General features: G+C 51.6%; 6 protein-coding genes across 6 annotated transcripts; 3 read left to right on the forward strand and 3 right to left on the reverse strand.

Annotated features, from left to right (window-relative positions):
- Nucleotides 1-5: 5 nt before the first annotated feature.
- Nucleotides 6-1,719, reverse strand: IAR55_003667 (uncharacterized protein; the record flags this gene model as incomplete). Its single annotated transcript, XM_066946774.1, has 8 exons — nt 6-824; nt 884-995; nt 1,064-1,143; nt 1,200-1,243; nt 1,323-1,387; nt 1,450-1,474; nt 1,555-1,644; nt 1,707-1,719. The coding sequence occupies 8 exons, from the start codon at nt 1,717-1,719 to the stop codon at nt 6-8; spliced, it is 1,248 nt and encodes a 415-aa protein (XP_066803166.1).
- Nucleotides 1,720-2,142: 423 nt separating this feature from the next.
- On the forward strand, nt 2,143-3,459 carry IAR55_003668 (uncharacterized protein; the record flags this gene model as incomplete). The annotated part of the gene is made up of 5 exons (XM_066946775.1): nt 2,143-2,179; nt 2,267-2,454; nt 2,573-3,103; nt 3,193-3,298; nt 3,356-3,459. 5 exons carry the CDS (start codon nt 2,143-2,145, stop codon nt 3,457-3,459), a joined length of 966 nt encoding a protein of 321 aa, XP_066803167.1.
- A 548-nt stretch (nt 3,460-4,007) lies between these two features.
- Nucleotides 4,008-5,290, reverse strand: IAR55_003669 (uncharacterized protein; the record flags this gene model as incomplete). The annotated part of the gene is made up of 4 exons (XM_066946776.1): nt 4,008-4,648; nt 4,714-4,827; nt 4,891-5,060; nt 5,139-5,290. 4 exons carry the CDS (start codon nt 5,288-5,290, stop codon nt 4,008-4,010), a joined length of 1,077 nt encoding a protein of 358 aa, XP_066803168.1.
- A 386-nt stretch (nt 5,291-5,676) lies between these two features.
- IAR55_003670 (uncharacterized protein) lies at nt 5,677-7,157 on the forward strand (the record flags this gene model as incomplete). The annotated part of the gene is made up of 3 exons (XM_066946777.1): nt 5,677-5,979; nt 6,109-6,289; nt 6,391-7,157. 3 exons carry the CDS (start codon nt 5,677-5,679, stop codon nt 7,155-7,157), a joined length of 1,251 nt encoding a protein of 416 aa, XP_066803169.1.
- Nucleotides 7,158-7,430: 273 nt separating this feature from the next.
- Nucleotides 7,431-8,775, reverse strand: IAR55_003671 (uncharacterized protein; the record flags this gene model as incomplete). Its single annotated transcript, XM_066946778.1, has 2 exons — nt 7,431-8,535; nt 8,672-8,775. The coding sequence occupies 2 exons, from the start codon at nt 8,773-8,775 to the stop codon at nt 7,431-7,433; spliced, it is 1,209 nt and encodes a 402-aa protein (XP_066803170.1).
- A 531-nt stretch (nt 8,776-9,306) lies between these two features.
- On the forward strand, nt 9,307-13,049 carry IAR55_003672 (uncharacterized protein; the record flags this gene model as incomplete). The annotated part of the gene is made up of 13 exons (XM_066946779.1): nt 9,307-9,546; nt 9,625-9,690; nt 9,743-9,850; nt 9,915-10,202; nt 10,252-10,354; nt 10,405-10,457; nt 10,513-10,773; nt 10,826-11,239; nt 11,293-11,691; nt 11,741-11,863; nt 11,911-12,093; nt 12,148-12,890; nt 12,950-13,049. 13 exons carry the CDS (start codon nt 9,307-9,309, stop codon nt 13,047-13,049), a joined length of 3,081 nt encoding a protein of 1,026 aa, XP_066803171.1.
- Between the last annotated feature and the right edge of the window lie 223 nt (nt 13,050-13,272).

The raw sequence follows: 13,272 nt of genomic DNA on the forward strand, positions 1-13,272 counted from the left end.
GTCATCTAGCCCCAGATATTTGCAAATGGATCCCTGTCATCTTTCTTCTGTGCTGGCTGTCCCACTTGGGCCTGAGCACCAAAGAGCCCTCCACTATTATTTCCCGTACCAGTAGACGCCCAAGGATCAGCGTTCGCCGTCGCTGAGGGTGATATGGCTGTGTTAGACGAGCCCCAAGGGTTTGACGTAGCATTCGCTGTCGCGTTGCTAGTCTGAGGAGCAGTCGGTGCTCCCCATGCTCCTTGATCCATTTGGATATTCCCCCATCCGCCTGCACCTGGAATTGCACTCTGCGTAGCGCCTTGTTGAACAGGTAGGGCGGAACTGGTTATACCTCCGCCCCATGATGCGTAGGGACTTGTGGCTTGAACAGTTGGAGTGGGTTGCGTGGTGTTGAAGAACGATCCGGTCTGAGGAGCAGGAGGCGGGGAGGTGGAAGAGAACAAGGACATGATATCCGCTTTGGCGGTCTGTGGCTTGTTTGAAGCCGAGGTGGATGGCGTAGGTGTTCGGAAATCAAGGTCGAATATGCTGGATCCAGCAGTAGGGGCAGGGACGCTGACACCCGCTGTTGACTGAGGAGCTGCGGGTGAGACGTTTGTAGCGGGAGTCGTCTGTGTAGGCGGTGCTGTCGTGATAGCCGGTGCAAGCGTGGGCGGCTCGTCGCTGCCGAACAAATCGATAATTGGGGCAGGAGCAGGAGGAGGTGCAGGAGAGGCTTTTGCGGCTCGGGACAGAAGGGGATGTGTTTTGGGTACTGGAGCAGGAACAGGAGCGGGTGGGGCGGCGCTGGACGTAGGGGTCGGTCTGACTGCCTGAGCAGGCTACAAAGCAGCCTAGATGTCAGTAAGAGAAGCGATTCCATCGAGCTGAGGCGACTGACTGGTTGTACGGAACCGCCTCCATTCTCTAGGACACTTGGATCACCTGGTGGGGGGCCTTCCATGGCCCAACGGCGACTCTCGTACTTTGACCGAATGAAAGACTCGATTTTGCTGCGTAGACACCGTCAGTATGCAACGATACCATGTCTGGGTTCGTCCATGGCGGCTGCCCAACTCACTGATCAGGGGGGACATGTCCTGCTTTGAGGTGTTTCTCCCAGTACAAGTTCGCCCGTCTATTCCCCCACTTTTGGACAGACTACAGGAGGAACCGGATTGTTAGTCCTCGGTTGGCGAGGCCTTGGAAACACCCACCTCCATCTGCTCCGGTGTCCAGATATCAAGGTCGATACTCTTCACTGCGATCAGAGCCTGAGATCAGACCGGCTCGAAGCGTCCTACCGAGTGGCAAGGTTCAGAAGCCGGTAATATGCTCACCTCGACTGATATGAGTACCCATCGATCTATGTATGCCAGAACACCGGATACACAAGAAGACGCCCCTGAGCAGAGACAGATGATTTAGCATATGAGGGTGTCAACAAAGATCATGTTCAGGACATACAAGTTCCAAGAAGCCCATCGTGCGTCTGTAGATCAATCCCCTCATCATCAGCTTCTGGACAAGGACACGCCGAATCGCAAAGCTGAGACGATCCGAGCAACTCACCGTTCTTCCTGCAATCTGCACATGCCTTGTTATCGGGTTGCTTGACCAGGTCTCTCAATATCCGAGCATTGCGCTCAGTCGTCGCTTTGTCTGGAAAGGAACGGATGATCAGCGCCTGGATGCAATGTGATCGAACGCGTTACTCCACCCACCCTGACGCGACATTCTAAACTCGAGCACGATGAAGAGAAGAGAGTGTGAGAGCGACGAGTGATTGACAGATAGATATCAGACCGACAATGAGCGACTGCACGCGGCGTTGGTCATGTCATCGCGATATCACTTGCAGTTCACTGTTGTATCGTGCATGCCTATCAGGAGAGCACTATCTATTTGTTACTCCCATCTAAGAGACGCGTGTCTTTCATCTACGAGTATTGAACGATGATCACAGCCATCGTGCGTGTGATTGGGGGTTTTGGCTGTATTTTCATCGCTGCAAATCAACATCTCTTCTGCTGATTGGTCCCATCCGACTTGGACGTCTCCGGAATCTCGAGCTCACCTCGACTCTGGGTGCGAACATATCCTTCTCGATACCTCTCACTCCCTTCCGTTCACCGCAAGCGGGAGCAACCTGCACTCACAATGCCATCTGAAATACCACAAGATGGCGGTAATTGGGGTATGTCACCCATTTTCCTCGAGTCGACGTTTCTTTCCTGACAAACGACTGACCATCGCAATGTGTCCTCTCGCCGTCGCATCACAGACGCACTCGCGCAGGCATTCGTCATGATTGTCGTCTCGGAGATTGGCGATAAGACTTTCCTTATCGCTGCGATCATGGCGACTCGACATCCGAGATTGACGGTGTTTGGAGGTGCTTTCGCTAGTCTGGTGGTGATGTCAATCCTGAGTGCAGCGTTGGGCAGAGTGATCTTAGGATTAATACCAAAGGTGAGTCTGATCAGTCCATCCCACGGTATAAGGAACAGGCTAGTGTCCTGCTCTGCTCTCGTCACAGGCTGGGAGCTCACGTTTCGCTCAATGTTTTTTTTTTTTTCTTCCGCTGCAGGTATGGACATTATGGGCCGCATCTATCCTTTTCCTCGTTTTCGGTGCGAAGATGCTTCAGGAAGCATTCAACATGGCTGGTGGCTCGTCCCACATCCAAGAGGAAATGCGAGAGGTGGAAGAAGAATTGGAGGAAGATTCGGCCGTTCACGATAGTCACAATGCCCGAGGAGCGAATTCATCGAGCATCCCTCTGGAAGCGCTCGAGGAAGGAGGTGGTGGTGGAGGTTTATCCTCAATGGTGGATCATCGAAGATCTTCTTCACCCTCGACGACATTTGCAGCACGATCCGCTTCCCCCAGACCGGGAAGATCCGGTCCTTCGATACATTTCCCTCTATCTGGTTCTGGCGGCGTCGGACCCATGTCCAAGCAACAAGGAAAACATTGGATTGTCGCGGTCAAAGAGAATGTGAGAACAGGTTTGCAAGTCATGACCAATCCTGTTTTCGCGCAAGCTTTTGTCCTCACTTTCTTGGGAGAATGGGGAGATAGGAGTCAGATCGCGACAATCGCTTTGGGCGGTGCTCACGTGAGTGTCATTCTGACACGCTATCATGGAGCGGAGCTGTACGGTGTTATGGGTAGATCTCATGCTGATCTCGTTGTATACTGTCGCAGAGTGTTCCTGTCATTGCCTTTGGAACGATTCTCGGACACGGATTATGTACCGCTGGAGCAGTCATGGGAGGAAGATATCTCTCCACTAAGATCTCAGTCAAACACAGTGAGTATTCCCATCATCTTGTATCTCTGCGCGGACTATACTTATAGCCATGGCCAGTCTCGCTCCTCGGTGCTGCCGCATTCATCATTTTCGCCTTCCTGTATGCTGTCGAGGCGTACTACTTTTCTGGTGAAGAGAGTGTCGCCCAATCATGGAGATAACTCGGTAGCGGACGACTTTTTGGAGGGAGGAAGTAACGACAGTAGGGACAGCGTTAATGCGGGGCCGAGACTTCTCAGCTGGTTCATGAGACTGCCATGCGGAAGGTGACGATGTAGAACAGAGCATAGTGTTTCAGGATGATCGACAATTGAAGAAAGCATATAGAGATGTCCGTTATGTCAGATGCATTTGATACCCGGCATGAGATCATCTTTTATTATCGTGTTAGAAGACAACGTTACCTTTGGTCATGGTATTACCGGATGCATTGATGACCGGCCTAGGATCTTCTTGGGCCATCTTGACAGATGACAACCATTACTGTGAATGATGGTGATATCCGTGATGTCAGACGCATTGATACCCAGCATAGTATCTAACCCTGGCATCTTGGTGAATGACACCGGCTTTAGAATGGCTCAGAATAATGGTATCCGGAATGACAGGTGCATATGATACCCGGCATAAGATCGTCCTCCCTCATCCTGGACAATAACATCTTTTTCCAGATCATATCCTTCTCTACACAATGCTGCGGCAAGACATCCTATATCTCCTCATCGTCTGTTTCTTCTTCATCTTCCCAAATCAGATCTCCACTCGCACCTTCTCCCTCATGAGCATATGGCAATGGGACCGCTCCTCTTTGTCTCCTCTGCGACTCTGTCAGACTCAGATTGAAAGGTAAATCCAACTCAGCATGAGTCTGAGCTGGTCTTCCCGTTCCACTCGTATCCGGTATCGGCGTCGCTAACGGATCGAGCTTCACCAGTTCTCCCAAATCTACCAAACTCAATCTCTCGTCCCTCGCGCTTGACGACGATGACGGGACAATTTTCAATCCTTCAAGCGATCTTGAGATACCTTTAGTCCCTCCCACTGCTTTTCTCACCAGCACTTGAACGACACCGGCCGTATAAGTCGACCAAAGTGGATCCACTTCGATACCTTCTTCACCGCGGTATGCCAATTCAGCACCCAGATTTCGTTTCGTAGCGTTCTCGAGGACCATCCAGAAGTTAGGAATCGGAGAAGACGATACTGGAGAGAGGTAGAGCTTCGAGAGATGATCGACGAGTGGCGGAGGATGTGGGGTGATTAGGGTGATCGTAGGTGAGAATGTGGGTGGGATCAGGTAAGGATAGATCGCGGATGAAGGAGGGAGCAGGAGGACGACTCGTGACGGTGCTATGGAATTTAAACAGGTCTCAAGCTGCGATTCGAGCGAGATGTCAAAGCCAGGGCAGGCTTACCTTTGGCTTTTCGGATGGTGTCCAGGATACTCCTGACCAGGTTGAGAACAGCAGAAGGGGAGTAGTCCTCGGCGAGAAGATCGAGAGCATCAATGAATATCTGTCCGGAAGTGACTGTTCGTATATGTACATCAGTTGCCTTCTCGTTATGACCGTCTCCAGGGCTTCCTGACTCACACGCGGACATTATCTTGTCCTTGATTATCTTGACAGAGGTTTCGTCGTCGGTAAATCCAGGCAGATCATTTGTGAGGTCGACCACTCTCGTCCGCGTGGTTGAGCTGGATTCGGAAGGCAAGATCGTTTCGGGTGGATGTAACACGCTGACCAATGTGATTTCCTCCCCTCTTCAAGTCAATTGTGAGCTGGAAGTAACGGCACAGGATGGGGCAGGACTGTTTTGGTGGGAGAGAGTATAAACCTACCTATTTACTGCTCTTCTCACCATCTCCTTGAATATTGGTAATCCGGAGAATGTCACACCGTCGTTGATCACCACGAGCGGTTGATGTGGTATCTGACCATTGTTGATGATCCCGTCCAGCAGCGCCCCGCCGTCGTTTCGAGGAGGACCCATGTCTGGCAGCGTCGTGTTCTCGTTGTAGTGAGCGAGTACAAATAACCGAAGAGAAGAAGAAACAGGATTAGGGGATGAGAGGTTTTGTACGGTTTGCTTTGATATTTTGGGATCTGTTTGTGAGATGAAAGTGGAGGAAAATGGAAATACAACGAATGGCGGACGGCGCCGCTTACTCATTTTGAGTCGCTGTATAACGTTACAGTGGTAGCTGCTAATTCATCGCGTTCGTTCAATGGCCTTTCAAGATCCGAGACCATCGGCTTCTTTCCAACTTTCATTTTGGCTCAGCCTGCCGACCAGTCACCCGTGAGACCACAACCACCTCAAGGACCATCTTCCCCTCACACATACTAGCTGTCCGTCAAGCGACCTCCTTCGCAACTATGGGCGCACCCAAGATCATCCTCGACACCGACCCAGGAGTAGACGATGTCTTGGCCATCCTTCTCTCCCTCTGTTCACCCGAAGTAGACGTAGCTCTGATCTCCATCGTGTTCGGTAACACACATGCTCCCGTCGCGCACTCCAATCTGCTCAAGATCTATCATTCGCTGGCCAAGGAGATTGCACAGATCCCAGAGGCTGAAGCGAGGTATCATCGATTGCGGTCTCAGGAGAAGAAGACGTTGTTGGCGTTGGGTGAAGATGGGCCAATTGGCGGTGAGAAGGCTGTCGCGGCGTATTTCGTGAGTCTCCTATCGTCGTTCGTCATGACGCTTTATGGAGGTTCTCGACGGTCCTCGCCTTCCATTTGGTATGGCCGAAATACGGATATTAGCTGACATGATCGTTGCCATGCCTGCGATTGCCCTCAGCACGGACCCGATGGCTTGTCCAATATCACCGAAACCCACCCCCATTTCACACCTCCTCAGTTCGGACCGGACGAAGTCCACGAACACCTCGATATCTCTCCCAAGCCTGCTCATGAGGTGATTCTCGACATCCTTCGAGACGAACCCGAAGATACCGTGACTATCGTGGCGCTTGGACCGCGTAAGTATACTCTTCTATCTCCATCCAATTCGCTCTGCACTCGTTCCATCTTCACCCATGAGTCGTTCACACTGAGCTGATTGTATGAGCCCCATACACAGTCACCAACCTTGCCCACGCTCTTCGTACGGACCCTACAACCTTCGCACGAGTTTCTCGAATCGTCTGGATGGGAGGTGCCCTCGATCATCCGGGTAACACTTCCCCCTCGGCCGAGTTCAACTGTTTTGCCGACCCTTACGCTGCCGACCAGATTCTTGAAGCTGTCAAATCCGGTCAGATTGAGCTGATCATGGCCCCATTGGACATCACTACTCCTCACATGATCCCCTTCTTCGACTTGATCCATCCATCAGTCATTCCCATCCCGAACGAAAGTGGTGAGGTTACCGCCAAACCCGATCCTACGCCTCTGGAGAGTTTCGTCAGCGCGATGCTTGTGAGAGTCAGAGGACTTCAAGCGAGTTTTGGTCTTCCAGACGCGATGGAGATGCATGATCCTGTGGCTGTATGGTACGCTATCGCCAATCCCCCAGGAGGAAGGACGAGAGGAGAAGCACCGGTGCTGGGACAGGGTTGGGAGTTGAAACAGAGAGAATTCTTGATTGAACGAACAGGTGAATTGACAAGAGGGATGTGTGTGGTGGACAGAAGAGGAACAGGGGAAGTTGGCGTCGATAGATCGAAGAATGAAAAGCTCAAGAAACAAGGCTTGGAATCTTCGCTACCTAAGAAAGACGAAGAGACAGGTAGGATGGGCGAGAAGATTGAAAAGCCAAAACAGCTGCCGTGGGTGATCACCAAAACTCCAGGAGCGGAAGAGTTGCGAAGGGTCCTGTTGGGGAGAGTGTTCGGGGCAGAAATCTGACACGGGTCCTTCTATATTGGATCGTTCCAAGGAATTAGAAGTACAATTAACATTGGTCGGCGATAGATACTAAATGGTGTGATATGCATCTTGCGGCGATTGCTCTCGATCAGTCTACTATAGCAGTTTGAAAGATGGTTCAAGGATGTCCGCTTCGCTTGCTCCCACTCATCGCCCTCTGTAATTGATTCCCACAAAGCGTCCTCTTTCCACACGCCAGCAGAGACAACGACTGTCCCACCCAGAATCTGATTCAATCGAACCGCAGCGCTCTCACGTTTCGGTCTTTGGCGTCCCAGTCTTCTTCTCTCTCGGCGTTCCATTGCCTACCGCACTAGCAATCACCAAATTCTTCACCCTGTTCGCCAAACTACTAACATCGTTCGCACCTCCTTGTCTGACCCTGACTTCTCTTCTCTCCCTGGGTGCAGGAGGCGCCTTAGACTCTGTATCAGGTGGTGCAGTTGCAGATCCCGGAGGGGGTTTCGATTGTCTTGATCGAGTCGACTGTAGTTGTGATTTTGCTTGTGATTGGGGTTGACCTCCTCCGTTTTGAACGGCTCGAGAAGATTTCTGCGATCGGGCTTGAGGTTGAGATTTACGAGCAGGTCTCCAAGAGTCCGAAGAGTCTGCGCGAGTTTGAGGGGGAGGTGGTTTGGGCTTTTCCGCTTCGATAGGAGGAGGATGAGCAAGACCGATGGGACCTTTACGACCGCCTTGGATAGGATGAGGGTTCTGTTGAGGTCTGGCTTTGATCTCTGCTTTTCGATCGGAGATGATCGATGCAGCCGTAGGTGTAGGCGTACCGTTGGTGATTGTTGCGGATGGCGGTTCGGTTGTGGTAGAGGTAGGAGCAGGTGCTTTGATCTCAGGTCCTGGACCAGGAGGAGGAGGTGTGAGAAGTTCTGTTTGAGAGTTGACCTTCTCATCTTCCGCTTTGACTTCATCTACCACACTCTTCCCTGGAACTCCTCCATCACCTTGTTGTAAAGGTGGGAAAGCATTTTCCGATCCAGCACCAGCATCAGCACCAGCATCGACACCGGCCCACTGTCGTTCTTTATCCACTTTCTCAAAAGCCTCCTTCATCTCATCATCATCCGCATCCTCATCATCCTGTTCCTCATCCCAATTGACCGATGCCTTCTCCCTCTTCTTCTCCCTCCTCCGCTCGTTTTTCAATTGAGCTTTTGTCTTCTCCTTCAGCGCCTCTTGCGCGAAAGGGTTATCAGCTTTGGCAGCTAAGGGAGGGGCAGGACGATTCGATCCTGGAACTGCTGTTGAGATTGCGCTTGCTCTGGCGACCGCTTTGGGTCGGAAGAGTCCTACGTCCTCCTGAGGTGTGAATCCAGGTCGGATCTTACGTTCTTTCCGAACTCTACTCGTCGATTCAGAGATCGTCAGCTCCTAATCTCAGTATCTGGTCAATAGGGCAAGACCATTGGAGGGCGATAAGATCGGAATGGACTGATCTGGATTGGAGGTACGCATTGGTGTCGACAACGACCACTCACGTTCCGTCGCTACGACGCGATTGAGGCACGACCCGTTCCAACGTTCTGGGATCAACGATGATTCCCGCCGCTGTTTTATTAGGATTGAGAGGCGGAAGTGACATGATACGAAGATGCAGGGGATGATTCCTTGGGAAGTGATGCACACCTGTAAGATCGGATGAAGCAGGAAACCGATTATATATCTCAGTTTGTCCTGGTAAGATGGATGGAAATACCGAGGAAGAGATGAATGATGTCAGTTTTGTCCAGTTGGATCACGGAGGCAAATCTGTCTGTATTGAGGTTGTGGCATGAGCAGTGAACTTGAAATCATCCCTCTCTACTGCTCTTCAAATGTCTGTGCATCACGAGTATATGATCGTATGGGCTATGCCATTCAGGCTGTCTCATTTCGTGGATGATAGCACCAGCACCAAGCAAACCTCTGCATGCAAACCGTTCTTGGGCTCAAAACTGCACCATAAAACTGTCTCAGTGGACCAAACGTTTGCCACGTGCAATGTGGCTTTCCGTATTTGGTTCCGTATCGACCAAACATCCAAGGTCGTGACTGTTTTCGACTTTCAACTCAACCTTCCTTTCTTTCTCCTCGTCTTTCACTTTCAACTGTTTCTCTTCCTATTCACGCCGCCATGCCACCACCCTCGACACCAAGTACGTCCAGTACCAAGCCCAGGTTGCCTTCCAAAGGCTCTATGGCGCCTCCGAGCGCGACGACCGGAAGAGTGACCAGACTCCGAGCGGCAAAAGAGAGCACGGCCAGTCCTGCCATAGTAGGAGGGAGCGGAGCGAAGACGCCTAGTGGTCTCTTGGCCAAGGGCAAAGAGGGGTTGAGAAAGGTGTCTGATAAGATCGCTCAGAAGGACAGGGAGGTGAGTTGCACTTGATACCCTGAGGATAGACCTCGTATTATGAAAAACTGGACTTGACGCAGGATCCCGCCCGTATAGACATCCGCGGTAAAGCCTAAGACGACCAGTAGCAGTGATAGCTCTAGCTACTCGGAGTGTCTTCAGGTGAGCTGACATTTCCTTAACTGCACATACCGGGAAGCTCACAACCATTTAGGCGTACCTCAGAATTCGACCCTCACCAGGCGATTCTGATCCAAATGCAGTAGCTCGACCATACCTTGAGGTCCAGTCAGAGACTGATGTCCTGATGCGAGCACCGGCTGTGAGCTTCATCCCATATACCTTTATTCTTTACTTTGTGACGGCTGATATCAGATACGCAGCAGGAATCAGCACGCCATCACATGCCCAAACCTCCTCATATCTTCTCTTTCAACCGCGTTTTCGCTCCCAGCACCCCTCAATCGTCGTTTTTCACCACTACCACTCTTCCGCTTGTTGAGAAGCTGCTTCAGGGCGAGAATGCCTTACTTTTCGCCTATGGAGTCAGCAACAGCGGGAAATCGTACACCATTCAAGGGGGAAATACAACTTCGGCCTCCGAGAGAGGCGTTCTTCCCAGAGCCATCGACGTTGTTTTTAACTCGATCAACGGGCTTGAGAGCAATGTCAATGTGAGTTGCGCTGAAAACGGTAACGATAGTGCAACTGACAATCATGTAGCTCAAACCTCAAGGTCTTGCCGACGTGGTGTTTGCAGCACAACCTGATGAGCCTATAAATCTGGTAGGCCCCTTGGCAGAAACCGAGCCCAGAATCAGTGATAGTAAGCTGGATAGATATGGTACTTGCATTCCGCTGACAAAGACCTCCCAGTCATCAAGGTCGATCGCAATTTCTCGTACGCCGTTTTCGTCTCTTATGCTGAGGTCTACAACGAGAAGGTGAGTGACGGCTGTCTGACCGATTGCTGACTCGAACCAGATATTCGATCTCCTCGACTCGGTTCTTCCCACCACTCCCTCAACCCCTTCCCAATCACGCTCTCGTACGACCTACAATGGGCTCCCGCGCGCTTCTCATATGGGCTTCCCCAGTGCCCTGAACTCCTCTTTCAATCTGGCCGCCATGGCGAATGGAGGTGGCGGAATACTGAAGCGACAAGCACTAGCGTTGAAGAACGACCCGGAAGGTAACGGTAAATACATCGCAGGCTTGAAGGATGTTCGAGTCCGTACACGAGAAGTGAGTCACAGCGCTTGTAGAGCGACTGATAACTTACCGTACCACCATACAGGAAGCCCTCGCAGTGTTCCGATCAGGTCAGAGCGCTCGTCAGGTCTTTGGCACTATTGCCAATCGTGAGTCGAGCCGGAGTCACGGAATTTTCACCATCAAGGTCGTCCGGATACACAACGGTGCACCTGAAGATCCCGATTCCGCTCAGGTGTCTAGACTCGCCATTGTCGACCTGGCAGGCTCCGAGAGGACGCGCAACACCCAGACCACTGGAGAGCGACTAAAGGAAGCTGGGAATATCAACAAGTCGCTGATGGTCCTTGGACAATGTCTGGAGGTACTGCGAGCCAACCAGCAGAAAATGGCCGCGCCGGCTGCAGCCGGCGTGAAAAAGAAGCTGGCCGTGGTCCCATTCAGGCATTCGAAGCTCACCGAAGTGTTCCAGAATTTCTTCGTTGGTGATGGTCGAGCGGTAAGTGGCCGCAGTGGCTTTAAGTGGCCTTCGTGCTGACGTGTCTTCTCCAGGTCATCATTGTTAACGTTAATCCATACGATACTGGTTTCGACGAGAATTCGCACGTCATGCGTTTCTCTGCCATAGCACGGGAGATCCAGACGACAGCATCCAACAAGGTTGGCTTCCCTCTGCTGAAACGCCAAATCAGTACCCAGTTTAGCGCATTCAAACACGCTGTAAGCGGACCGATGAAAATCAAAGTAGTGGTGCCCGTCTTGCCGAAGACCGAAGAGGTGGAGATGGACAAAGGAGGAGCCAAGGTGGCAGCAGACCGGGAGAGTCAGGGCTTCGTTATGGTGGAGGAAGAATTGGAAGTGGTGGAGGAAGATGAGGATTCAGACTCCGAGGACGAGCGAGATCCTCTCGTGGACCACCTTTTCGAGCAACTGAAGGAGATGAAGACAAGGGTGAGTTACAGTCGATGGCCATCGTTTATCTCGCTGATATACCCCACAGCTGTATGAATCGGAGATGCGTAATGCTTCCATCGAGGTCGAGATACGAGAAGAAGTCGCCAGGGACATGCAAGAAGCGCTGCAAAAGATGCACGATGACTTTGCCAAGCGTCTTCACGAGCAGGTAAGTCAACCGCCCGTGCCAAGCGATATGCTGATATTCCGTCTTAGGTCACTGCCAATGAGCTGAAGACAGATCGCAAAATTGATATAGTCACGCGAACGATGACTCCTGCTGTCCATCGTATGGCTCAATTCCGGGGCACTCCAGCTTCGTCCTCTAGGACAGGAGACACGTCGCAGAATGATATCAGTATAGACGAGAGCTTCGAGTCCGCTATTGAAGCGTCTTTGGTGAGTCACTGCAGGTACCGAGAGATCACGATTAACTGATCCGAGTCTCGCTAGATGACATCTGGCGACGACTCAATGGTCTCTACCGAATCTGATCCGTTCATTGTCAGGTCTACTCAAACCATCCCTCAAGTCATCATTACACGCGAGTCGCTCGATTTCGTGAAGAAGCAGTCCACTCCGATCAGGCTTGAAGACGCAGACGAAGAAACCTCTCGAGAGGAAATCGCTTTGGCTCCCGAGGTCGATGACGATGATGATGAGGCTCTTGAGCCTGTCGCCGAGGTGTTGAGCTCAGAGGAAGAAGACCTCTCAACGTCAACCGAGGATGAGGAGGAAGATGAAGACGAAGACACCGAGCAGGAAGACGGTGACGAAGATGAGGAGGACATCGAGGAAGACGCGGAAGAAGTGGATATCGATTCAGATGCTTCGGCATTCACGTTGTCGGAGGAGGAAGTCGACGATCCATCAAGTGACGAGTCATCTCCAGTGAAGAAAGCAGCTTCTCGACGACGGACCACTGGTAGTCCCACCAAGTCCAGAGCGTCTGCCAAACCTCGAACACCGGTTGTGGCCAAAGTCAAGCCTGTCGAGAAGACTCCTGCGACATCTGCTAAGAAGAAAGCAGCGACGACACCGGCTAAGAAGAAAGCAGCGACGACACCGGCTAAGAATTCGCTGGAGATCAGTCAGGTCAGGACGCCCGGTCCATTGAGTGAGAGAGTTGGTCAAATGCAGCTTGATGATGAGGACGAGGACGAGTTGCCGGTCAAGACTACCACAAAAAAGAAGAGGTGAGCTGAGACAAGACTCGGAAGATGTGCATTCAGCTGACATCTTTTGTTAATAACAGGACTCTGGGCAAGAAGGTGGTCACGGAGGACGAGATGAATAATGCAGACGCCAAAATCTCGGGCGCGGAGGTAAGGCGACTGGTGCGAGGTGGAGTGTGAGCAAGCGGGAGAATGGCCAAGGCGGTGAAGGTTTGTTTGATGACTCCTATAGGACAGTGCTCGGATTTTGGTCTTTTGTACATGGAACGAACATATAACTTATGATAATATGATTTGTAAATTTGATTGAGATGAACTAGTCTCGCCTATTGACTGAATGTGCGGACTTCATCCCGAAGTTCAGCATCTGCTCTCGTCGTCGGAGGTGTCTAAACGACTGAAA

This window comes from Kwoniella newhampshirensis, chromosome 6, assembly GCF_039105145.1.
Source record: "Kwoniella newhampshirensis strain CBS 13917 chromosome 6, whole genome shotgun sequence".
In the NCBI taxonomy this organism is placed as follows: domain Eukaryota; kingdom Fungi; phylum Basidiomycota; class Tremellomycetes; order Tremellales; family Cryptococcaceae; genus Kwoniella; species Kwoniella newhampshirensis.